The sequence below is a fragment of the Bos taurus genome, chromosome 15, assembly GCF_002263795.3.
Source record: "Bos taurus isolate L1 Dominette 01449 registration number 42190680 breed Hereford chromosome 15, ARS-UCD2.0, whole genome shotgun sequence".
Taxonomy (NCBI): Eukaryota; Metazoa; Chordata; class Mammalia; order Artiodactyla; family Bovidae; genus Bos; species Bos taurus.
In genome coordinates, this window is record NC_037342.1 from 44999835 (window position 1) to 45027105 (window position 27271).

Here is a 27271-nt window from a genome sequence, read left to right on the forward strand (position 1 = left end):
ATCTCTTATCAATGATTGCTGATATTAAACCCTCTTAAGTGGTTTTCTTTTCCCCAAAAAAATGTCTTTATTTTACTCTTATTCTTAAAGCATCACTTAGTTGGGCATAAAACTCTAGGTTAATCCTCAGCTCTTTGAAAATATTATTTTCTTTCTGTTTGTGGATAAAGCCTCAAATGATGTTCGAGTATCCTTCTTTTCATAAGGAAGTCTTGACTCTTCCCTAAATTTGCAGGTCTCACAAACTTTAGGTTTTAAAACGTCTTTGTTTGCATGTGTATTAGTTGTCTGTGTTATATTTTTATAGACTTATTTTGTAGAGGGGTATAAGTTGGCACATGAAAGAGACTTCTAGTTTGACATTTCTGTTTTGGGCAGGTAATTTGTAAGAGTTGATAGAAAATTTTTCATATTGCTATGTGGTCACATAGGGCATTGGCCAATCCACAGGTGCCTCTTACACAGTGACTGCATCCCAAAAACTCAGCCAAGGAAAAGGAAGACAGATATAATCAGAGCTTCCTCCCTGTGCCACATCATCTACCAGGTATAGAAATCAAGGTAATTTAATTTTGCCTTCCACAAATTCAAAAAATGGTGAAAGAATGCAGTTCACCAATACCTCAATGAATAGTATCCTAAATTGATTTCCTGAGTGTGCTACCAAATTATCTTTCCTCTAACACATGGCTATAACCATCCATTTACATTTGGAAAACAAGAGAAAGACAGATGTTTCAGGATATTCTGATAGGTTATTTGCAAGCATGTAGGAGAGTCTATCATTGCAAATGAGGACAACTTTGATATTCAATCCTCTTGTAGAACATGGTAACCTGTCCTAAGAAGCAAGTACTGTTTGCAAATGGAAGCCTTAAGTCACCAACCTCTTGGCTTGCCAGATGAACTCTGGGGGAAGCAATGAATTGATGTGGGTGTAAAGGGACATGTACTATTGCTTGATCAAGACTATGCTTCTGTGGTTGACTCCCCACATCTTTCAAAGATCTTTGCAAGAAACCACATTCAGAAACATCATTTGGACATGGTTGAATGCCTCATGTCTTGGTTAATGAGTAACCTTCTTTTAAGTTGGTATATTTCTGCTCTCACAAAGCTTTCTATTTTGGTTCTCTTCAGTCTCTCTAAAATTTCAGGGAAAAATTCTGAGTTTCAAAATGCATATAAGCAAGAAGAAGCTCATTTTACTATTTGGAATAATCTTTTTGGAACAGAGTAAATCTGCAACTCTCTCTCTCCCCAAAGGTAAGTTCTAGGAAGTCTATCACTATCTTTGAAGAAATAACCTTTGCTGGCAGTGGGTATTACAGTTTCACTCCGTATTCCTTTGGGAGAACAGGAGAAGCAAATATATTCTGGAGATCTAATTAGATTTCATGTAATTAATTTGGACTTCTCTCCTGCAATCATCATTGGAGAAGGAAATGGCAACCCACTCCAGTGTTATTGCCTGGAGAATCCCAGGGACAGGGGAGCCTGGTGGGCTGCCGTCTATGGGGTCGCACAGAGTCAGACATGACTGAAGCAACTTAGCAGCAGCAGCAGCAGCCTGCAATCATCATATTAAAGTGAATAGAAAATTTATGGAATACAAAATACAACTTGGATAAGTTGCACTGATCTGGAAAAGACTGGAATTATTCATTTATTTGAACACATTCTACAATCCCATCTCCTTTAATGGAACAAATTCGAGAAATGAGCATAAATTTGGAAGAATTTGTAATCTTTTAAAAAATTATACTTTTTACTATAGTTTGGTCTTCCCTGGTGGCTCAGCTGGTAAAGAATCCACCTGCAATGCAGGAGACCTGGGTTCAATCCCTGGATTGGGAAGATCCCTTGGAGAAGGGAAAGGCTACCCACTCCAGTATTTTGGCCTGGAGAATTCCACGGAGCGTATAGTCCATAGAGTCACAAAGAGTCAGACACAACTGAGCAACTTGCACTTACTGTACTTTATACAATATACTGCTATAAATAGAAGGTGTGAAGCCTGTTTACTGCAGTATATTTTGTATATAAATGATGTTTTTTTCTTCAAGTAACATAAGCTAAGAACAGTTCTTGGCAATCTTCTTCATAGTCAGATTTGTACTTCAAGAATCATCGTATTTTTTTATTTTTCCTTCAATGGGTTCAGGAAATACTAAATGTTATGTATACAAAGGTATTTATGATTCAGTTAACTGAAACAGCTAGAAAATAAGCTTTTGATTCAGCATTATGCCTGCTCTGGATTCAGAATCAAAAGACAGGGTTACATCCGTGCTTTGTCATTAATTAACTGTGCATCTCTTTGATTCTTCATTTTCCCATCTGTACTGTGGGGATAATAGTGCTTGATTTATAGTCAGAGAATGGAAATTAAATGAGAAGCTATTTGAAAAAGTTTTGGATATTTTAACATATTGATCTAAATAGCTATGCTTTCACAGATATTTTCTCAAGAAAAGTCATTTGTCCATCCTTCCAATTTTTCTAAGTGTCCACTGTATGCTAGGAATGTGCTAAGTGTTGGAAATACAGAGATGAATAAAACAGATTTTTTTCATTTTCATAGTAAATGAGGATACAGGAAAAGAATTTTCTATCCCACTATTTCATGGTGAAAACTATAAAAAGGGAGAGGAAAGGGTTTTACACAGGAGAGACACTTAAGACAGTTTGAGGAAATCAAGGAAGACGCCTCAATTGAAGTGATCTCCAAGCTGAAGAATAGGGATTAGAGGATTCAACTAGGTAAAGAAGTGGGGCAAATGTGAGGCAGGGCATTCAGGCCTTCCAAGAGAACATGTGGAGAAGAATGACCTGCAGTAGGGACAGAAGGTGGATCTTCCCTGATTACCAAGCAGAATGATAAGTACATGGAGGTTCACTTATACTGTTCTCTCTACTTTTGGAGAGATTTTCACTTTTCCATCACAAAAAGGTAAAAGCATAAACAACCAAGTAGAAATAGGAGCAAAGATATAAAACTTCAATACATGGAAAAATAAATTTTTCCATGTAAATAAATTTGAAAAATTTGATGTCACCGATAATTAGGCAAACTAAAAATTAACAATGCATTTTAAGCATCTTAATCTAGTCCATCTCTTAGCTGAGGAGTCCAAAATAAAACAAACAAAAAAAGGCAGAACAAACATTTGAGAGTAACTAAATGCAGATTTTTCAAGGATAAAATGTTTTTTCCATAAAAAGGAAAGGGTTCTTTTTCCCATTACCTAGTAATCCTTCTCCAGAGAAGGCAATGGGAACCCACTCCAGTACTCTTGCCTGGAGAATCCCAAGGCTGGAGGAGCCTTGTAGGCTGCAGTCCATGGGGTCGAAAAGAGTCGGACACGACTGAGCGACTTCACTTTCACTTTTCACTTTCACTTTTCACTTTCATGCATTGGAGAAGGAAATGGCAACCCACTCCAGTGTTCTTGCCTGGAGAATCCCAGGGATGGCGAAGCCTGGTGGGCTACCATCTCTGGGGTCGCACAGAGTCGGTCGGACACGACTGAAGCAACTTAGCGGCAGCAGCAGTAACCCTTCTACCCTAACACCATTCTAGTATGTGAATTAACGTACCGTCTCCTTTCTAGTCCACTATCATTAAACAATCTGTTACTTTCCACTCTTAGAATTAAATCTAATATTTGACTGTGCCAGGCACTACTGACCATGATCAGAGACTTCATCTCCTGGGTCAAGCAGAGGGAAAGATGCTAACACAAATACAGTGAAAGGCAGACTACAGGGGCTTCTCTGGTGGCTCAGTGGTAAAGAATCTGCCTGCCAATACAGGAGACATGGATTTGATCCCTGATCCAGGAAGATCCCACAGGCCATGGAGCAACTAGGCCCATGCGCCACATCTACTGAGCCTCTGCTCCGGAGTCTGGAAGACACAACCACTGAGCCCATGTGCCCCAGCTACTGAAGCCTGCAAGCCCTAGAGCCCGTGCTCCACAACAAGAGAACCATTGCAATGAGAAGTCTGTGCACTGCAACCAGAGATACAGTGCCCCGCTTGTCGCAACTAGAGAAAAGCCCACAGAGCAGCAAAGACCCAGCACAGCCAAAGAAATATATAAATAAATAAAATTACTTTTTAAAAAAGTTTAAAGCAAATTGTAGTATCACCCATTCAACCAATTAATTGAGCAACATCTGGGCATCAGTCTAGTGGATTTGAAAGAATAACCACAATGGAATGTAATAAGTGACACAGAAGCACAGAGCGCTCTGAGGAGCCTGTAAGGGGCCAAATGGCTTAGAATCAAAAGGGGACTGCATTCGTGCTAACCCGGTGGAGATCTACCTCTAAGGCCCTAAATCTTCATATCTGAAAAGTAGATCTTCACAATATGCAGGTTCTATGTGAAAAAGCTGAACAATTGCTTATACTGCAAATCACAGTAAATCCCACAAGTAATTTAAAGCCATTTTGTACTATTTCTACCTGCTCTATGTCTTCCAGTATTTCTTGCTCGGAAGAGTTTCCTATATACCTCAGAACTAAGAGCTATCTAATCTCCAAATTTTTGTCTTTGCCCTCCCCAGTTTCCACTTGTGGGCAGAGTCCAGTGAAGTCACAGCCTTTGAATTACCTGAACATTTTCAGTCGCATCGTTGGGGGAAGGCAAGTGGCAAAGGGTTCCTACCCTTGGCAGGTGAGTTCAGGAAACCTTCTCTGGTGGGATTATGAGCTGCCTCAATTGGATCTCTCAGAATCCCATGCTACTCATCAGTATGCTCTGTTCTGCTTAGTTCATCACCAGAGATCTCATGAGTGTGTACAAGGATCCAAGAGCCTCCTGATGTTCGTTAGTTGACTTCTAGAAAAGATGTGTTCAGAATAGTTACAAGCACTATTCTCTGACTCCAAAATTTAGAAATGCCATCCCAAACTTTCAGTCCCTAAGACAAAAATCCCGCTTCAAATTTGTAATTTAAAAAATAATTTTCTGATTCAATAAACATATTTAAAATATACCTATCTTGTTATCGTTAAAGATGATGAGGGAAGTCAAAGGTGTCATATCCATGGGTCTACTTTATGTTTGGGGTGTAAGGTTCATACCTATACCATAGGGCCCTTCAGAGAACAATCAAGAGTTTATAGTATATAGTCAGTCTCCTTAGTATACAGTTGGTGTCCTCAGAATTCTGTGTCAATGTAATTTCCTGGTCCTTCTGTGCCTATAGAAACAAGTTTCTGCTTCTGCCCCTAGACTATGGTTTTCTCATTTATCATCTTTGAAAGTCTCCCAATTTTCTTTACCCTGGGACCCATCTTGTCTCTTCATTTTGTAAGTAGAGAGATAGTTTTTTATTTTCACTTCTCTGAGTCAGTCATATTAACTTTTATCAGTGGATATTTAGCAACGATTGGTTGATTGAATTTTTGTTCAGTGGGTGATGGAATGGCTGAATCATTGTTATTTGATTAACTGATGAATTAATTATTTGGTTGAAGAGTTGGTTTATCAGTTTCTTACTTGGTCAATTAGTTGGCCAGTCATTTCAGAAGTTCACATTTAAATCATAGTCACAGATTCACAGACTTTTACTTACTTGTGCTTTATTCTATTCTTAGCCTTTTCTCTGTACTATTTGTTTTAATTGCTCATAGAAAAAATTTTGATCAAAAAGGAGACAATTCTAAAAAATTGCTTTTTTCTAATTCCAACAATGGAAGTAAAAGTATTTATTGTACCCTCTAAGTCATGTTGGAGTCAAGCCAAGTATCATGAGCAGGATAGGATATGATAGGGAGAGGGAGAGGGTGGGAAGATTTGGGAGAATGGCATTGAAACATGTGAAATGTCATGTATGAAACGAGATGCCAGTCCAGGTTCAATGCACGATGCTGGATGCTTGGGGCTGGTGCACTGGGACGACCCAGAGGGATGGTATGGGGAGGGAGGAGGGAGGAGGGTTCAGGATGGGGAACACATGTATACCTGTGGTGGATTCATTTTGATATTTGGCAAAACTAATACAATTATGTAAGGTTTAAAAATAAAATAAAATTAATTTTTTAAAAAAAAGCAAAAAAAAAAAAAAATTTACTGCAGAGATTGATCTAAAAATAAGATTGAAGAAATTGTAAAGGTTAAATAGTTAGACTGTTAAGAAAGCAATAAATCCAAACTATTTCTCTGGGATACCTAGAGGAATTGGAACAGACTTTGGAAGACTCCCTTAGCCCTCACCTTTGTCTTTATCCCAGACTTTTTCATCTGGTCTATGCTGTATCTTATGTCCTCTCTCTCTCTCTCTCTCTCTCTCTCTCTCTCTCTCTCTCTCTCTCTCTCTCTCTCTCTCTCCATTCACAGATATCATTCACATTGTTAGAGTAACAGACTGGCTGAGCATTATCATATAAATAAATACCCCCAATTTTTGCTACCAGCTTGCTAAAGCCTCCAGTGAACTACCTCTCTTGTGGACCAGGGGTGGGAATATTCTGAGTCTGGCTTTGCCCTTCTTTCTGAACTATAGTGTGCTTGGTCTACCCCTTCACAGTTCATGATTTCTGATATTTATGAGTAAGATATCTGGGTCTCTTTTTCAGAATATGCTCAGTCTCCAGATCTGGGGGGATCCCAGGGCATTAACTTGCTCCCATTTAAGGTCTTTGTAACTCAGGTGTCTCTGAAACAAAGGCAGAAGCATGTCTGTGGTGGGACCATCATCTCTCCACAGTGGGTGATCACGGCTGCTCACTGCGTTGCAAACAGGTAAGGAAAGTCCAGCCGATTGATAAAGGTCAGATTACCTTTCTTCTTCCTGGGAATCAGCAGCAATAACTCTCTTAAAATATGGGATGGTGCAATGATTGCTTAAGGGAAGACATGCAGGTTGCATAATATAAATAGGGCTCAAAGACATTGTCAAGGGCTCTAAACTTGATAGAAAACATGCATTCCTTATAGGAGTGAATACTTTGATAATTAAAATGACTGGATTAATAAAGAATAATATCCAAGTGAGAAAAAAAAGCATCACAAAGATAGATTTGTGAAAGTTCTCCCCTAGTTTTCTTAAATTCCAATGAAAAAACCATCCAGCTCATTATGCATCTTAATAAATGAATAAAAGAAAACAAAAGGAGGCCAATAAAACATGAAGAAGGCTTCTGTGTCTTCCTTCCTATTGATCCTGGTTCTCTGAACTTGAACGATTTCCATTTTTATCCATTCTCTTGTGTGCTCCAAATGTTCTATTGTTGCCAGTGTTCTTGATGCGCATAAAGCAGCACTCAAGATCGCGTCCCCCTATTTTCCCTCTTTCATTTCATGTCTGCAAACATCTCCTGGATATTTCCTTAAAGCTGTACACTAATAGCTATCAAAGATACAAAGATGACTCAGAGGTGAACCCTGCCCTCCGAGAGTTGATTGTTTAAAGAAGAGTCAACTGATAATTTCACTGCAGTGTGGCATGTGGTTAGGCTAGAAAGATGCTAGGGAAGTATGCCAAGAGAAAATGATGCCTTTTCCAATGTTGTATTAAATCATCTTTTCTGGATCCCCAGAGATCCCCTTCTAGATCCCTAAGGTCTTAATCCACCTCAGTGCATGCTGTCAAGTTCCTTTCAGATACCTTTGCAGCAGGTAGAAGTAATATAGGTCTTCAGTCTTTCCCATGTTAGATCTCTAAAATACAAACACGAAGGAAGTAAGGGAAGATCCCCTCTTCCCATTACTGCAATCAGTCCCAAAGCTCTGAGTGTGCATACTCTCTGGGATATCAGAGTTATGATGCTATTATGTCTTTCATGGTATGCATTATGTATTAGATCTCTGGCATTAAAGCAGCCTTCTTGATGAGAATCACCAAATACTCCCAAAGGATATCAGTGATACCCTGTATGCAAGACAGCAAAAGAGACACAGATGTATAGAACAGTCTTTTGGACTCTGTGGGAGAGGGCGAGGGTGGATGATATGGGAGAATGGCATTGAAACATGTATATTATCATATGTGAAACGAATCGCCAGTCCAGGTTCTATGCATAAGACAGGGTGCTTGGGGCTGGTGCACTGGGATGACCCAGAGGGATGGGATGGGGAGGGAGGTGGGAGAGGGGTTCAGGATGGGGAACACATGTACACCCATGGTGGATTCATGTCAATGTATGGCAAAACCACTACAATATTGTAAAGTAATTAGCCTTCAATTAAAATAAATAAATTTATATTTTAAAAAGAGAGACCAAATCAACCATCTGGGGTAGCTTCAGATCTCTGAATTACAGTGTATACACAAACCCTTGGATGCTTAACAAATAACATTGCAAAGTATTCAGTTTATCTTATTATTAGTTCCCCATGAGGCTACTTTCACTAGTCCCCCACTCACACTGGGAACCTCTACATTTGGAATCATTTTTCTGTTCAGAAGCTGCACACATGCCTTCTCCATTCATCTCATTTTGAAGAGGTCAGTTTGTCAACCATTACAACTGTACTCAGCTTCAGTGAAATCCATCCCTTTTACTCTTTCCTCCTCATAGAAATACTGTATCAACTTTCAATGTTACTGCTGGTGAATATGACTTGAGATATGTGGAGCCAGGAGAGCAAACCCTCACCATTGAGACCATCATCATACACCCACACTTCTCTACCAAGAAACCAATGGATTATGATATCGCTCTTTTGAAGATGGCTGGAGCTTTCCGTTTTGGTAAACATTTGAAGTTTACTCTGAATTGTCCACCCCATGTTCTCCAGAACTTCTGTTCCATAGCACAGTTACTAAAGTATAAATTATGTAGCATGTGCCCAAAATTTCTGGATCATGGACTTTGAGACAGAAAATCAAGGTGGGGTTCCCCTACCTGAAACTCATTTTGCTTGTGACTTTAGAGATACAATTAAGTGGAGTCAAGAAAGAGTCTGTCTTTCTTTGATAAGAGACCCCTGGAGGTGCCAGAGACATCACAAGGCCTTGGGGGATCCACCTAGATGCCCACTGGTGAGTGGCTTGTGGTGTCTCTCCCCCATGAATGAAACGAGCCCTGCCTTGCTCTTTTTCTTCAGATCAGTTTGTGGGGCCCATGTGTCTTCCAGAGCCAGGGGAACGATTTAAGCCTGGATTCATTTGTACAACCGCAGGCTGGGGCCGCTTGAGTGAAAGTAAGAACTTCCGTATTCTGCTCTTAATCTGATATCAGAACTTTCTGGTAGGTAATCAGAAAATAGAATTTTTAACCTATTTGTAAAAGACCATGTGTAAACATTTTTAAAAATAGAGAATGCCACATTGTACTTAAAAATTCAAATCTTTCCAAAAGACACAAGCCTGAATGGGGCATCTTCAATGCAGGGAGGTGAAAGAGTACCCTGCTGGGGTTCTGTGTTTTCTAGATGGCATCTCTCCGCAAGTCTTGCAGGAAGTGAACCTGCCCATTTTGACCCAGGATGAGTGTATTACAGCTCTGTTGACCCTAGAGAAACCCATCAGTGGGCGGACCTTTCTCTGCACAGGCTTCCCAGACGGAGGAAGAGATGCATGTCAGGTAGGTGGGAGTGGTCGGGCTGACAGGTCCCAGACAGAGCTTCCCTCAGATTTGTCATCAGATGAGAGGCTGAAATAAGGCTATAGGAAAGACTAGACTCTGGGAAGAAGGATCAGGAGTGAGAAGGGAGGTCAAGTCAAAATAAAGGGACAATTTCCTTCACTGTTCACCTGAAATTATCACAGCATGTTTAATCAGCAACCTGGGTTTGATCCCTGGGTTGGAAAGATTCCCTGGAGAAGGGAAAGGCTACTCACTCCAGTACTCTGGCCTGGAGAATTCCATGGACTAGTCACTGTATAGTCCACGGGGTCCAAAGAGTCGGACACACTGAGTGACTTTCACTTTCATACCTCAATACAAGATAAAAAGTTCAAAAAAAGAAAAAGCTTCAGGCTCCAGAAAGAGTATAAATCTGTTTAAAATATCAAAAGTATTCATAATTATTAGTGACATCATAATGATATTTCCAATGTGTGTATGTTATCAAATACCTAGTTTCTAAACTTTTTGGTGACTGTCAATGATATCTCTTGGTTATTTATTACCAATAAATAACTGATTTGAAAAGACAAAATTAAAGGGACAGTTTAAACAACCTGTTTTTAGCAAGGACTGTGATTTCAGAGGAGGTCTTGTGCTCTTTCCAAAAGACCAAACATTGAAAATGATGCCAACAATGAACTCAGAGTTCTCCAGCCTGAAGGACAGGTGGCTCCTTCCTACTTAGAGATTTCTGGTTTGTGTATAATGGGAGCTTTTCTTTCTCTCCGTCCCTCCTGCCAACCAGGAACTAAGGTCAATATGACTACTGGACAAAACTTCTCTGAGTCTGTAGGATGAGACAGGAGAGGGAAACAATGTGATGTCTGATGAAAGCCCCAGATGGGGAAGAAGGAGGTGGATTTGGTGGACTCCAGTGGTATTTCAGGGGCGAATGTGAATTGTACTTGCCTGTTCTCTCAGGTCCTTGAGTCCAAAGTATTAGAAGCGAAGAAATTCATTGATCAATTTATTGACCTTTGTCTAACATCTTTGTGGGGCATAGACACTGACAACGATGGTAACAGAGATCTTTTCTCCCTACAGGGAGACTCAGGAGGTTCCCTCATGTGCCGGAATAAGAAAGGGACTTGGACTATGGCTGGTGTGACTTCCTGGGGTTTGGGCTGTGGTCGAGGCTGGAAAAACAATCTGCAGAAAGATGATCAAGGATCCCCTGGGATCTTCACAGATCTTACTAAAGTGCTTTCGTGGATCCACAAACACATCCGAATTGGTAATCAAGCCAAAACATAAGGTCAAGAAGCTAGGGAAGGAGAGAACATCAGCAGAGTCTAGGCAAGTCAAGATCATTGAGCAGATGGACTCTGCTTTCATTCTGAGTGTCTCGCATAAGGATTGTGGTATTTACTGAGTCTAAAAAAAGGACCAACTATGATTCACACAGCATACAGCTATTCAATGAAACATGAGTACATCCATCCTAGATTTTGTCCAATTTGCATTTAATTGAAACTGTCTCAGCTGGTGATATGTTTCCACCACTTACTTCTCACTTACTGTGCTAGCAAGATTCAGCAAGCTGTAGCATAGGTTGGTGGTTATCAACCAGGGGGAATTTTGCCCCTTCAGGGGACAGTGACTGGAGATGTTTTTGGTTGTCACAACAGGAGAGAGAGGAACCACTGGTGTCTAGTGGGTAGGGGGCCATGGATGCTGCTAAGCATCCTACAAGGCACAGGAGAGCACCCCCACTCCCACCCAGCAAAGAAGGATTCAGCCCCAAATGTTAATAATGCTGTGGCTGAGAAGGCCTGACCTAGAGCCAGGTACAGTAAATCTGAAAAGGCCAAGGTCTATATATATCCTTCTACTAGACTGACCAATGAGTTAATTGAAACTTCATTTTTTTGCCTCCAAATCCAACTTAACTGGTGGCTTCCAACCTCGATAGGACTTATGTTCTTCCCAAAGGGGTTAATTCAAACTAGTTCAGGAAAAACTTGTGATTGTGTTCACGTTTATGGAACACTCACAGGTATTTGAGTCCTCAGTTCAAGCCATAGCTACCTCAGCATCTCTTTTGTGATTATGGGTACGTTATTTCCATCTCCAGCCTTTCTTTTCATGAAAAATTAGAAGGGTAGCCCAGATGACCTCTTCTTGCTTTGCATAATCCCCAAGCCAATGAACACACTTAATAAAGAGAGTGAACCATTTTCTTAAAACACAAAGGCTCCTCTGCTGCTTTGTCAATTTATCCCTTCTGTTCTCTCCACAGATTATATTTTCATTAGTTGCAAACTGACTTAAAAACCTCTGTACTTTTGGGCCAGGGAGATGCTAACTTCTTGAAATATTGTTCAAGATACCACAAACATTGAATCCCATCTTTCTTTTTCTTTCCCAGGGAAGCAGAGAAAGAGCTCCAGAGGTGGGTATTTTTCATCGCCTGCTCTTCTGGGAGCATGAATTAATCTCTACTATTTCTGAATATCGGTTCCCTTTATAATCAGAAGTCTTCCTCTGCAAGAGTTCTCCATACTGACTATGCATGACAACACCACTGGGCACACTCGGTCATTCATCCCCAGCCAGTGAGGGCGCACCCTCACCAGCAGGAGCCCACACTCCCTTCCAGTTCACTTCTTGTCAATCCAGAGCTCCAGCTCAAGTCAACAAACAGTTGTCAAATTCTCAGTTTGGATCTCAGACATGAGGGAGGAGGTGAAGTGGATAGTGGTCAGGTTTCCGAGCTCAGCTTGTTCAGAAAGCACAGGGAACCCACCCCAGGGTTACATTGCAAGTCTTCAGTGAATTCACTCTGATTTGGAGCAAGCTCCTTTCTGCCTCTGAACCTGAGTCTCCTTATCCGAAAAGGAAGCAGTTTGGACCAGATGGTCTCAAAGGCATCTTTAGCTCAGCAGTTCTGTGAGCCTGTGGAACCAACTCCAAAGAGCAAAGTGGGAAAAGAGTACCCTGAGAGCTCAGTGGAGAGAATGGCTGCTTCTAGCTGGAAAAAGACAAAAAGACACAGGAGGCTTTGAAGCACAGACATCTTTTAACCTGAACCTTAGAGAATAAAGGATGAATAAAATTTTGTCAGGTGGGGATGGGATACAGGTAAAGAAAAATATTCCAGCTCAAGGAATCATTCTTATCAGAAGATGGATACTAAAAGATGAAGATAGGAAAATTTAGGGTGTAATCTTGCCTGGAAAATCCCATGGATGGAGGAGCCTGGTGGGCTGCAGTCCATGGGGTCGCTAAGAGTCGGACACGACTGCGCGACTTCACTTTCACTTTCATGCATTGGAGAAGGAAATGGCAACCCACTCCAGTGTTCTTGCCTGGAGAATCCCAGGGTCGGGGGAGCCTGGTGGGCTGCTGTCAATGGGGTCGCACAGAGTCGGACACGACTGAAGCGACTTAGCAGCAGCAGCAGAGACCCAGTAAGTCAAAGCAGCTAAAGTGTAGGATATGTGAGGGATTTTATGAGACAGAAGATTAAACATATAACTTGAGACCAAATTATGGAAACTTTGAACACCAGTCAAAAAAATTTAGATTTTATTGAGTAATAGGAGTTGACTAACTAGATAAATAGATTAGAGCTATACTGAATTGCTATAAGAACTGTACATAGGGAATAAACTGGAGGAGAAATAATGCATAGTAGAATTATGAGATTATGCATTAGTTCAAGAGATAAGAAAATAAGGCTTTATTTAGGGCAATGGCCAGAGAATGAAAAGGAGGGCATAGAAATAGGATGAACTAGGACTGGATAGTCACTAAAGTTAAGGATGGTGAGAAAAAAGGAGTGGAGGATGACACCAAATCTCTGAGCATGAAAAGCTAAGAACACAAAAATATTCAAATCAGAAGTACATGCAGTTTTGAAGACCCAAAGGAATTCTATTTGTGTACTCTTGCCTAGAAAATCCCATGGATGGAGGAGCCTGGTAGGCTGCAGTCCATGGGGTCGCTACAAGTCGTACGCAACTGAGTGACTTCACTTTCACTTTTCACTTTCACACAATGGAGAAGGCAATGGCAACCCACTCCAGTGTTATTGCCTGGATAATCCCAGGGATGGCAGAGCCTGGTGGGCTGCCATCTATGGGGTCGCACAGAGTCGGACACGACTGAGGTGACTTAGCAGCAGCAGCAGCAGCAGCAAGTTTAAGAGGAAGAGACCTATGAGGGGGTTGAAAAATCAGAAGTTTAGGTAGACATAATAATTAAAACTGAGAGTGTGAATGAACTAGGTCAGAAGGCTCATGTATAGAGAAATGAAAACTCAGAACAAAACCTAGGAAATACCTGCATCTGCAGAGTGGATTTCTGGGGTCAGAGAAAGAATAGTAAAGGAGAAGAAATCATAGAATCTCAAAGTTAAGCAAAATCTACAAGGAACAAAAAAAGAATAAAGTGTCACAGAAGCCAAGACAGGAAAAGATTTCATGGAGAAAGGAAGGGTGCATGAAGAAGAGTCAAGGGGTCCCAGTGTCTGTGTGTATTCTGGAGGGAGAGGGCTGCTGTGGCTAGCCATCACTGTTAGTCCTAATTCTCATGGCTTTCCCTCCCAGCCACGTGCAGTGAGCAGGACCGCGTGGTCAGAGCATTGGAGGGGGACCTGCACTTCCCAGAAAGTCCCTTCCTATATTATGAGAGCAAGCAGTGAGTAGCCCCCACTGCCACCCCTGCCCCAACTCCCACCTCTAGTTTTTTTTTTTTTTAACTTGTTTTATATCGGAATAGAGCCAATTACTAATGCTGTGATCATTTCAGGTGGACAGCAAAGGGACTCAGCCATACGTATACATGTATCCATTGTCCCCCAAACTCCCTTCTCATCTAGGCTGCCACATAACATTGAACAGAGTTCCCTGTGCTTATATAGTAAGATCTTCTTGGTTATTCATTTTAAACTTAGCAGTGTGTACATGTCCATCCCAAACTCCCTAACTATCCCTCTCCTCCATTCTCCCCCCACCACCCAGCAACCATAAGTTTGTTCTCTAAGTCTGTGAATCTGTTTTGTAAATAAGTTCATTTGTATCATTTCTTTTTAGATTCCACATATAAGGGATGCCATACAATATTCTTCTCTGACTTCACTCAGTATGACAATCTCTGGGTCCATCCACATTGCTGCAAATGGCATTATTTCATTCTTTTCAATGGCTGAGTAATATTCCATCAAAAATATGTGCTGTATCTTCTTTATCCATTCCTTTGTCCCACCTCCAGTTTGACTCTGCCCCACTCATTGGACTGTGACAGCCACTTTCTGCCTGAAAATAATACCCTCTCAATGTGTCTACCTGCAGACAGTGTGCCTGGACCCTGTTGGTACCAGAGGAAATGCATGTGCTCCTCAGTTTTTCCCACTTTGATGCAGAGTCTTGTGACCATAATTACCTGTCAATATATTCTTTAGAAGACACACTTATTGGTGAGTGGATTTTCACATTGTCAAATGGACACTATGCTATTACTTAACGGGGCCTGGTTATAATATGTCTAGCCCCAAGGCATTTATAAACAGCACACTTCCTCTCTCCACTGTTGAGACTTAGAATTGATGGTGGAAAGGAACGCAATCTGAGCCTGTGTGAGGGCTGGAAGGCCACAGTGCATTTCACTTACTGCCTTTGCTTCCCATGGAACCAGGCTTCCTAGACTCATTTGCCAGACCTGGTACCCATCGGGAGTAAAATGCAGATCTACAGCTGTGCCTCTCAGGGCCTCTCGGGCAGAATGCTGCTCTCCTGAGCATGAAAATAACCTTTACCTGCCTCATCCAGCTCAGAAGGAAGACAGCAACAGATAACCACAAGTCGGAGACAAAAGTTACTTATGTAAGAAACAGAAATGGAGGCGCATTCCTGTGGTTCTAAACTAGAGATGGTATGGTCCGTCCCCGCTTTCCCCCAGGAGACCTTTAACAATGTCTCAGGAGCAATTTTTGGTGGTCACAACTAGAGGGAACGTTGCAAAACAATTTTGCAGCCAGGATGCCGCAAAACATCCTACAATGTGCAGAACAGCCTGAACACACAGAACGTTCCAGTTCAGAACATCAGTAGTGCCAAGGTTGAGAAGCCCTGATTCAGACAAGCCTGCCCTGTCATGAATGTTCAGGAACCTGTAAGTCTTTTAATGGGTGCTGTTTTCTAGGCTCTGAGAAAAGACTCTCCTTTCTTATTTTGCAGCGAAATTCTGTGGAGAGAGACTGGCTTCATCAGTTCTTGTTGGCTCCAACGCTATAAGGCTGAGCTTCATCTCTGATAACACAGATAATGCCGTTGGGTTCAATCTCACCTATAAAGCTGTTAAACCAAACTACCTTCCTGGTAAAACTGTTTACTCTTATCATACACTATGCTGACCTTTTGCAGAAGTTGAGGCCCCATAGGAATTAGATGATGGGTAGGGAAACCACCAAGGCCCACTGAGCTCCACAGCAAAGAAGAGCCCTAGGTCAGTGAGACACGGGGTACGGGGGCTCTTCGTGCAGTCTTGCAAATGCATGCTTGTTTCCCACCCACATGAGCCAAGACAGCTTGATGACTTCTCCAGAACCAGTGCACAGACCTCCCCCTTCTTGATGGCTCTGCCTGAAGAGCCAGTTCAGGCATCTTTCATGGGGGACACAAGGGTGAGAACAAAGAGGTCCCCTCTGTCCACGGTGATGCCACTGCTTGGACCTTCTCCTTTGTATTGCAGATTCTGGCTGCGACTCCTTAACGATCCTGTTTGAAGAAGGCCTCATACAGAGTCCTCACTATCCTGAAGACTACAGCAACATGGCCAGCTGCAACTGGGTCTTTCAAGCCCCCAAACATTATCTAGTTAAGGTACCCTTACTTGGCTGTGGATCTCCACAGAATCGCTTACATGGACACCATGAGGGCAGAGGCTTTTATCTGATGCATTTCCTGCTGTATTCCTTGTACCTAGAACCTAGCACCTGGCACACAAATCTCTTGATAAATACTTGGTATCAGACCGGCGTATTCTGTCCTGCAACTACCCACACTTGCCACTAGATGGCAACTGTGCGCTTTCAGTTCAGTTCAGTCGCTCAGTCGTCTCCGACTCTTTGCCACCTCATAAACTGCAGCACAGCTGCTTCTCTGTCCATCACCAACTCCCGGAGCTGACTCAAACTTGTGTTCATCGGTGATGCCATCCAATTATCTCGTCCTCTGTCACCCCCTTCTCCTCTTGCCTTCAATCTTTCCCATCATCAGGATCTTTTCAAATGTCAGTTCTTCACACCAGGTGACCAGAGTATTGAAGTTTCAGCTTCAGCATCAGTCCTTCTAAAGAATATTCAGGACTGATTTCCATTAGGATTGACTCGTTGGATCTCCTTGCAGTCCAAGGGACTCTCAAGAGTCTTCTCCAACACCACAGTTCAAAAGCATCAATTCTTTGGCGCTCAGCTTTCTTCACAGTCCAACTCTCACATCCATACATGATCACGGGAAAAACCATAGCCTTGATTAGACCGACCTTTGTTGGCAAAGTAATGTCTCTGCTTTTGAATATGCTATCTAGGTTGGTCATAGTTTTTCTTCAAAGGAGCAAGCGTCTTTCAATTTCATGGCTGCAGTCACCATCTGCAGTGATTTTGGAGCCCCTCAAAATAGTTTCTCACTGTTTCCATTGTTTCCCCATCTATTTGCCATGAAGTGATGGGACCAGATGCCATGATCTTAGTTTTCTGAATGTTGAGTTTTGTTGTTGTTGTTTCTCTTTTTTTTTCTTTCTTTTTTCTTTTTTTGTCTTTTAGAATGTTGAGTTTTAAGCCAACTTTGTCACTCTCCTCTTTCAATTTCATCAAGAGGCTCTTTAGTTCTTCGCTTTCTGCCATAAAATGGTATCATCTGCATATCTGAGGTTACTGATATTTCTTGTGGCAATCTTGATTCCAGCTTGTGCTTCTTCCAGCCCAGCATTTCCCATGGTGTACTTTGCAAAAAATTTAAATAAGCAGGGTGACAATATACAGCCTTGTATACTCCTTTCCCAATCTGGAACCAGTTTGGTGTTCCATGTCCAGTTCTAACTGTTGCTTCTTGACCTGCATACAGATTTCTCAGGAGGCAGGTCAAGTGGTCTGGTATTGCCATCTCTTCAAGAAATTTCCAGTTTGTTGTGATCCACACAGTCAAAAGCTTTAGCATAGTCAATAAAGCAGAAATCTGTTTTTCTGGAATTCTCTTGCTTTTTTAATGAGCCAAAGGATGTTGGCAATTTGATCTCTGGTTCCTCTGCCTTTTCTAAATCCAGCTTAAACATCTGGAACTTCATTGTTCATGTACTGTTGAAGTCTGGCTTGGAGAATTTTGAGCATTACTTTACTAGCATGTGAGATGAGTGCAATTGTGTGATAGTTTGAACATTCTTTGGCATTGCCTTTCTTTGGGATCCAGTCCTGTGGCCACTGCTGAGTTTTCCAAATTTTCCTGGTTTATTGAGTGCAGCACTTTCACAGCATCATCTTCCAGGATTTGAAATAGCTCAACTGGAATTCCATCACCTCCACTAGCTTTGTTCGTAGTGATGCTTCCTAAGGCCCACTTGACTTCACATTCCACGATGTCTGGCTCTAGGTGAGTGATCACACCATCGTGGTTATCTGGGTCATAAAGATCTTTTTTTGTATAGTTCTTTTGTGTATTCTTTCTACCTCTTCTTAATATCTTCTGCTTCTGTTAGATCCATACCATTTCTGTCATTTATTGTGCCCATCTTTGCATGAAATGTTCCCTTGGTATCTCTAATTTTCTTGAAGAGATCTCTAGTCTTTCCCACTCTATTGTTTACCTCTATTTCTTTGCATTGATCTCTGAGGAAGGCTTTCTTATCTCTCCTTGCTGTTCTTTGGAACTCTGCACTCAAATGGGTATTTTTTTCCTTTTCTCCTTTGCCTTTCACGTCTCTTCTTTTCACAGCTATTTCTAAGGCCTCCTCAGACAACAATTTTGCCTTTTTCTTTTCTTTTTCTTGGGGATGGTCTTGATCCTTGTCTCCTGTACAATGTCATGAACCTCCGTCCATAGATCTTCAGGCACTCTATCAGATCTAATCCCTTGAATCTATTTGTCATTTCCACTGTAAAATCATAAGGGATTTGATTTAGGTCATACCTGAATGGTCTAGTGGTTTTCCCCACTTTCTTCAATTTAAATCTGAATTTTGCAATAAGCAGTTCATGATCTGGGCCACAGTCAGCTCCTGGTCTTATTTTTGCTGACTGTATAGAGCTTCTCCATCTTTGGCTGCAAAGAATATAATCAATCTGATTTTGGTGTTGGCCATCTGATGATGTCCATGTGTAGAGTCTTCTCTTGTGTTTTTGGAAGAGGGTGTTTGCCATGACCAATGTGTTCTCTTGGCAAAACCCTGTTAGCCTTTGCCCTGCTTCATTTTGTACTCCAAGGCCAAATTTGCCTGTTACTCCAGGTATCTCTTGACTTCCTACTTTTGCATTCCAGTCCCCTATAATGAGAAGGACGTCTTTTTGGGGAGTTAGTTCTAAAAGGTCTTGTAGGTCTTCATAGAACCATTCAACTCAGATTCTTCAGCATTACTGGTTGGGGCATAGACTTGGATTACTGTGAAATTGAATGGTTTGCCTTGGAAACGAACAGAGATCATTCTTTCATTTTTTAGATCAGAGGCAACTGTGTTCTTTACTTTTTGCCATTTTGTCCAACTGTGCACTTTACTTTTTGTCGTTTTTGAGTTGCAGAGGCAACTGTGCACTTTACTTTTTGTTGAAAAGCTGCCTTTACCTTTGTACCAGGTTAACTTGTTCCATCAATGTCTAGTCCTTTCAAGAAATAAGTATTTCTTCCTTATTAATTAAACTGTTACCAAACATGCTGTGGGACGTAGATAACAAAAGTGCAGAGCAGAACAGGTTCAGGGACTAGCATAATGTGTCGCAGGAGGGGTGACAGAAGGCGAGGCTGAGATCAAGGTGTGGAGGGCTTTAAATGTCAGGATACAGAAAGTATTCAGCCTTCGGCGCCGGTGTTTCAGCCTTCTCTTTGCATGCTTGTTCACTTAACACTAGTGCGCTGTCTGCAGACATGCCTTCAGGAAGATGGTGCTGCAGTCAGGGGAAGGGTGGAATTAACATTTACTTAGAACATTTTCTCTTTAATTATTGAAAGCAAGAAAGTATATGAAGGAGACAAAGTAGATTATAAAACAATGGGGAAGCAGCAAGGGTGAACAAGACCTAGAAGTTCTTGTATATTTGAGGCCAAAAAAAAAAAAGATCTGACCTAGGAAAAACCAAATTGGTGCAGTGTTATGACAGTCCAGAGAAGAGAGCTTTTAAAACAAAAAACAAAACAAAGAAAGAGGTATGGCTAATAGCTTGAATTTCCCACACAAAGTTAGAATTTGAAGAGAAGGAGGACTCCTCCCTTCCTTGGCTCTCCTTCATCTCCCTCCCTCCCTCCACCACCTCTTCTCTTGATATATCTTGATCTCCTTCCCTCTTTTCTCTCTTCCTTCCACAGAGAAACCATTGTACAGCTCTGAAACCTTTTGTTCTTTTCAAATGTGCATTTAAATGTTAACAAAGTAAAAAGACAGAACATTTTTAAAACATAAGGAGGACTGAGCGCATTATCCAGTCCCCACGTCATCCCTCATAAAGAAGGTAGAATAATTGAGATGGACAATTGAAAGGAGGTGGAGGTGGTGGCATCTGAAAGGTCAGGTGAGGTCAGATGTCAGTAGTAGAATGAGATCACACAGGTTTTAAATGTGAGAAGACACAGAGGAAGTAAGGCAAATATAGCTGTTGTCTTTCTAAAAGTTCCTGAAACCCAAGCGGAGTCAGGCAGACAGTTCAAGAAGCAGTGAGATTAAGGGAAGCTATGTAGTGGCAGGGCTTCCCTCGTAGCTCAGTTGGTAAAGAATCTGCCTACAATGCAGGAGACCCGGGTTCGATCCCTGGGTTGGGAAGATCCCCTGGAGAAGGGCATGGCAACCCACTCTAGTATTGTTGCCTGGAGAATCCCCTGGACAGAGGAGCCTGGCAGGCTACAGTCCATGGGGTCGCAAGAGTCAGACACGACTTAGTGACTAGACCACTACCACCTTATAGTGACCAAGGAGAAAAGATGAAGTGTGAGCATATTTCCAAAAAGAGGAAGAAGACAAAATTTAGTTGAAAGTCTAAACATACAAGAGCTAGAAGTGATTCAAAAACACCTGTGCAGCCAGTACGCTGAGTGCCGCGTCAGTGAAAAGCTGCGCTCACATCCGCCAGCGGCAGCATCGCCCTGCAGGACCCATTTGAGACAGCCATTTGTAAGTTGCTGTGACGGGTCATGACTATATGCACACCATTTGACTCAAAGGGAAAAGAGTCTATTTTTATTATTCATCATAAGTTTTATGGCTCTGCATGTCCTGTTCACCAACTTTGAACATTTTAAATTCTAAATTTTAAATATTATTGATATTAAACAAAACAGGTTTGTTGTTATTGCTCAGTCGCTAAGTCATGTCCAACTTTTTGCAGCCCCATGGACTGCAGCACAGCAGTCTTCCCTGTCCTTCACTATCTCCTGGAGTTTGCTCAGACTCGTGTTCACTGAGTCAGTGATGCTAACTAACCATCTCAGCCTCTGCAACCCCCTCACTTTAAAAAATATTTTTAACTTTCTTTATTTATTATAGGGATTATAGATCCCCTGTGTGGGAAATTTCTGGTTTAAAAAAGATTTATGTAATTTTCCTCCTTTTTTAAAACCTCTTTCCATAAGACAGAATGGTCAGAGTAACTGAAAGTATCTGTTTCCAGAAAGAATTCCAGGAAGGATTTAAGAAATGTTTGAGTGAATCCTATTTCTGACATGTCTCCTTGATCCCATGTCTTGTGACCATGAATCATCATTTGACTCCATTTTTGTCCGACATACAGGCCTCTGTGTCTTTTGCCGAGTGTTTAGGATCCATTGAATCCCCGTCACATGCGTGTATAAAATCTAGACTGCTACCCCATCATTTCTATCTCCCACTGCTCCTCTCTTTAAACTCAATTGGTTAGGGATATCAGATTGCTTGAACATTGTTCTTTGAAGTTTCTTTGCTCCTCTAAGGAGGCAGCTGGGGAGCTCAAATATTTGCGCGTTTTCCCACCCTTACATTTGGCCCATAGTGGGGTGCTTACATGTTTCGAGAGGTTTGGGAGCCTATGGTTTAGCATCTTTTCCTAAGTAATATAACTCATTCACGAATGCCCGTTACCTTTCTCATCTTGCTCCAGAGCAAGCTGAACAACTGAAATTCTTCTGCTTGATCAAAATCAGTTAATGTATTCATATTGTCAACTCTAAATGTAAAGTGGAGCCTTCTCAGCTTTCATTTCAGGACCTAAAAATAGAAGAAAATGGAGACTGCACTTCCGACTATGTGAGCGTGCACAGGGATGTAGAAAGGAAGAAAGAAATAGGTTTGTGCAGGGGCTCTGTATCAATCTAGAGGGGTGGGATGGGGAGGGGATGGGAGGGAGGTTCAAAAGGGAAGGGATATATGCATACCTGTGGCTGATTCATGTTGAGGTGTGACATAAAACAACAAAATTCTGGAAAGCAATTATCCTTCAATTAAAAAAATAAATAAATTTTAAAAAACAAAGAAATAGGTTTGTGTTCCCTGGGAGCCTCCAGTTTGCATCTGGATCTGGTCCTTCTTGGGAATCCTTTTAGGGAATAAACGGGATGTGGCTCAGTGTTCCTTTCCCTGCATCATCTCCATCCTTCTCTGTGCTCTCATCACCTCTCCTCCTTCTCCCCAGTTGTGGGGGGAGGCATGGAGCGAGGGTGGGGAGAGCTTCAGGGAAAATCAGAGAACCATTTGAATGGAAGGCCCACGTAGACTAGGGGTCAGAGGGGAAAATGCCATTGAAATAAGCCCTGTGGCTGGAATCAGCTCTCTTAGTGGCATTCCCAATGGGGGTATTTGGGAGATTAACAGAATTGAAATGTTAGCAGGGTTAAATATGTAGTACAAAGAAGCAGTATGCCTTTTCCATTTTGAAGATGAATTGTGACATCCACCGGAAAAGTTTATTTCTTAACAGTTACCTGAAGGACAATCTTTTTTCTTCTATCCACTGCCATGTCTGTTTGCTGGGCCCTTGATCCGGTCGTGCCTGGGCTGGGCTTGAATCAGCTCGGCTGTGTGGCTTTGCTGTCCCCACCCCCGTGGTGAGCATCACCAGGGTAATGTCCATCAGCTTCCAGTCCAATGAAAACGCGAACTTCAGAGGCTTCCAGGCTACAGTTTCCTTCGTTCATGAAACAGGTAAGAGGACGGAGGTACCAACTCTGAGTCTCATCCTCCTGATGTGGTAAATAGAGCAAGCTTTAGAGCTCGGCCTGGGTACAGTCAACTCTTTTTTCACCGAATCTGTGAACCCTGAACCACTGCTCCTGGGGTAATGCGGAGGAGCTAGGTTCCTATCAGCCTCTGGTTTTGTTTGTATTTCTGTTTCAGGTCACCTTATTTAATATACATTGCTGGTTCATTAACACTGAACTCACTCACAGCCAATACCACTGTAACCTGTGCCTGAACAAAGCTTATCCATCACAGGTATTTTCTCTGTAAGGCACGACCCAGCCTTTTTGCACTTACGAACACTAGATGGCACTGGAGCACTATGTTTAGGGCCATTTCAACCACCAAAAAAAGCACAAAAATGCAGAGACGCGTACTAGTGACTAAGAGTGAAGCAAGTCAGAAAGAGAAAAACAAATATCATAGATTAATGCATATAAGGGGAATCTAGAGAATGGTACAGATTATCTTATTTGCAAAGCAGAAATAGCGACATAGATGGAGAAAACAGATGAATACCAAGAGGGGAAGGGGGATGGGGTGGGATGAATTGGGAGATTGGGATTGACATATACACACCATTGATACTATGTATAAACTAGATAACTAATTGAGAACCTACTGTGTAGCACAGGGAACTCTACTCAATGCTCTGTGATGACCTAAACGGAAAGGAAGTCCAAAAAAGAAGAAATATATATGTGTTCAGTTCAGTTCAGTCACTCAGTTGTGTCTGACTATTTGTGACCCCATGAACTGCAGCACGCCAGGCCTCCCTGTCCATCACCAACTCCTGGAATTTACTCAAACTCATGTCCATTGGGTCGGTGACGCCATCCAACCATCTCATCCTCTGTCATCCCTTTCTGCTCCTGCCTTCAATCTTTCCCAGCATCAGGGTCTTTTCCAATGAGTCAGCTCTTCGCATGAGGTGGCCAAAGTATTGGAGTTTCACCTTCAACATCAGTCCTTCCAATGCATATTCAGGACTGATTTCCTTTAGGATGGACTGGTTGGATCTCCTTGCTGTCCAGGGGACTCTCAAGAGTCTTCTCCAACACCACAGTTCAAAAGTGTCAATTCTTCGGTGCTCAGCTTTCTTCATAGTCCAACTCTCACTTATATGTGTATGTATATATATTATATATAGATATAGATAGCTGATTCACTTTGCTGTACAGCAGAAACTAGTACAACATTGTAAAGCAACTATAATGCAATAAAAATTCATTTAAAAGTAAGTAAAACATTTTTAAAAAGTAAATAATTAAGGTGATAAAAAACAGCAGCATGCCTGAAAATGAAAAAACAAAAGTACAAAAATACAAAAAGCAAGACAAAACAGAAAATGGTGCTAGCAGACCCATGAAAGCACACTTGTTTACACTGCGAGAGCTGAAACAAGACAACGGAGTGTGGCTGAGACCTCAGCCAGGACACATGCTTCAAGTAACTCAAATTTTTCATGCTCTGCACATGTCCGTGAATGCCTGTGAAAGTGCCAGGGGGATTGGTTTTGAATTAACAAATAAATGTTAGCAAGTGGGTGAATTTGAAAATTCGGAATCCACAAAGAATGAAGATCAACTGTATGTCTGAATGTTGGCCTTTCCTTACTAGATGTGTGACCTAAGTGTCCCCTAAGATTCGTCCTCCTCAGTCTTATTATGGGAGAGTAATAAACACATGATAAGAATGTAGCAAGGATTAAATCAGACAAGATATGGTTGGTCAGGAGCCAGGGTGTGTGACACACGAGGGAGGCTCAGAGACATGAAGTATTGTCACTGACCCCTGGTCCCTGGACACCAGAAGATTCAGCTTCCTTCCAAGCTCTCTCACCCATGAGCACTCTGTCCAAATCCTAGAAAGCTAGTTACTAGCTTCTCAAGATGTTCATTCTTTTTAAGTGATAAATAGCTGCTTATGGCAAACCCAGGTTATAGTTAAAACACTCCACTTTCCAGTTCAAATACCCATAAAATCTAACTGACGAGATGCCCCCAGAATTCTAACAATAATAATTTTCTGATAAACCCTAAACACTGACCTTGTTTGCATGATCTGAGCACTTGTATTATGCTTATACACAGATTTCAACATCTCTGGATTAGAGAATGAATCCGTGTTTCTGGAGACATGGAATGTACCACCTGAAAGAATCCAGTGATTCTGGTAAGCTGTTTTGGAGAACATGACCATGAGAAGCACATGCAGTGTATTAGTCCAGGGTTCAACCAAGAACCCCCACAAGATAATATTGGAATTCTAATGTCCAGTATCTAAGGACACGTTTTATGACCTTATTTGGAGACAGTGTGTTTACAGAGGCAATCAAGTTAAAATGATATCATTAGTATGGGCCCTAATCCAATATGACTGATATCCTTATAAAAGGGGTAATTTGGAGAGAGAGACATGCGCATATGGAGAAGGCCACGCGGACATGAAGGCAGAGACTGGAGTGATGCATCTTTTACGAACCAAAGGATGCTGAAGATGGCCAGCAAAACGCCAGAAGCTAGAGGAGAGGCCTGGAGCAGGCTGTCCATCATCATCATCTTCATCCTCAGAAGGACTCAACCTTCCCAACACCTTCCTCTCAGACCTCTAGGCTCCAGAACTGTGACGCAATAAATTTTTGTCTAAGTCGCCCTGTCTGTGATATTTTATTATGGTAGATCTAGCAAGTTTATTTGCCAGGAACCGGCTTACGGGATATTTGGGGGCTGACTAAGCAAGTCTGTTTATAAGGCAGGCAGGCAGAAAGGGAAGATCACAGGACTCTGGAATTTCACAGATGTGGGCTGAGGCCATTCTCCACAAGCTGAGTGTCTTCTCTCTTCTGGGGAGCCTTCTGTGTTAAGGCCTTTCCAACTAATGATGTCAGGCCCACTCAGACAATCCAAGACAGTCTTCCCTACCTAAAGTCAACTGATTAGGGACTTTAATTACATCTGCAAAATCCCTTCATAGCAACATCTAGACTAATGTTTTATTGAATAACTGGAGGCTGTAGCCTGGCCAAGCTGCCACATCAAAAAAGCCGTCACATAGAGCTGGATGGGATGCGGTCACTGTCCCTTTGCTCAAAGCAGCACTGAAATCACAGAATCAAATTCCCAATCCAAATATTCATTCAGTAGGGTTGGGTAAATAGTTGGCCAGATCTGATCTGACTTACAAGATCCATCCGCTGCAAACAAAGTGAGTGAACTGCTATGTCTGTATGCAGGTAAGCATTGAGAAGCTGGGCTTTCTCTTTTCCTTGTTTCCCCTGTAACATCACTGACATCCACGTGTGGCATCCAGGTCCCTGTGGGAAACATGATGAAGGGGCAGTAGAGGCTGAGGGTAAGGGAACTTTCCAATTGCCATTTTGATATTTTGTCTAAAGAAAAATCACCTTATTTTTAACTAAATTTTTTAATTTTATAAATTATCTGACACGTGGAGCACAGAAAAACAGAGTCTGGTGGGTAAGTATTTCTTTTAGTGAGGAGGGATAGAAGCAGTCTGAATTTTCTGGATTTTGTTTTTTGGCTTGGACGGCATGAGTCATAGAAACCCCTGGTGGAACCTCTTTGTGGTGTGTCTGCAGCGGTTCCTGCTCTTGGCCACCAGGGGGAGATATAGTCAACAAAGTCTTCTCTCAGCCTGACCTACACAGGATATCTGCCAAGGAGTCTCATTACTACTCTTGGCTAGATTTTATTCATCATTTTATTCCCAGCACCTATCCCAGTGCCCAGGACACAAGAAATGCCAAATAAATATTTGATGAATAAAAGTAAATAATCCACAAATAGCTCCAGTAAGGGAGGCTTTCCTGATTCCCTCTCACTGAACTCCCACCTACATTTAGGGGTTTCTTCCCTTATACAAATACACAAAAACTTACAAAGGATAAGATAAAGAGTTTACATGTGTCCTGTTTTAAATAGCACACCTAAACTGGATTGCATAAGTCGTCCAATAAGCTATTTTGTCTTTCACTTTTATTTTGAAAATTTCCAAATCTACAGAACAGATAGAAGAATAATACAATGAACTCCTGTATATATTCCTCAACTGTTGACATTCTGTCACGTTGTCTTGATACGGTGCCCTGATTTGGTGTCCTCTTTGGATAAATCTCTGTACCAGAGCCCAGGGCATGGGGGAGATAGGTACAGAGAGCTACATAGGTACTAACCTAGATGTCGTAAAGGGATTTATATCCTAATAATGAAAGTTACATGTACAGAGAGAGTGCTTGTGTGCTCATTCATACCCGACTCTTTGCAACCCCATGGACTGTAGTCCACCAGGCTCCTCTGACCATGGAGTTTTCCA

General features: G+C 41.8%; 1 protein-coding gene across 1 annotated transcript; it reads left to right on the plus strand.

Moving 5' to 3' along the window:
- The first annotated feature begins 1095 nt into the window (after positions 1 to 1095).
- On the plus strand, positions 1096 to 25588 carry OVCH2 (ovochymase 2). The gene is made up of 16 exons (XM_024975811.2): positions 1096 to 1266; positions 4576 to 4685; positions 6667 to 6758; positions 8537 to 8709; positions 9066 to 9161; positions 9393 to 9544; positions 10634 to 10823; positions 11958 to 11981; positions 14140 to 14230; positions 14884 to 15008; positions 15769 to 15909; positions 16283 to 16413; positions 21953 to 22046; positions 22769 to 22900; positions 25030 to 25111; positions 25334 to 25588. The coding sequence occupies exons 1-15, from the start codon at positions 1179 to 1181 to the stop codon at positions 25104 to 25106; spliced, it is 1716 nt and encodes a 571-aa protein (XP_024831579.1). The 5' UTR covers positions 1096 to 1178; the 3' UTR covers positions 25107 to 25111; positions 25334 to 25588.
- Positions 25589 to 27271: the final 1683 nt, after the last annotated feature.

Excerpts from the sequence above, each read along its gene's own strand:
- OVCH2 (XM_024975811.2), top strand. The coding sequence starts at position 1,179 with ATGCATATAAGCAAGAAGAAGCTCATTTTACTATTTGGAATAATCTTT. Across the intron at positions 6,759-8,536 it reads GCTCACTGCGTTGCAAACAG|AAATACTGTATCAACTTTCA; the intron begins GTAAGGAAAGTC and ends TCCTCCTCATAG. Across the intron at positions 16,414-21,952 it reads CCAAACATTATCTAGTTAAG|CTTTCATTTCAGGACCTAAA; the intron begins GTACCCTTACTT and ends GAGCCTTCTCAG.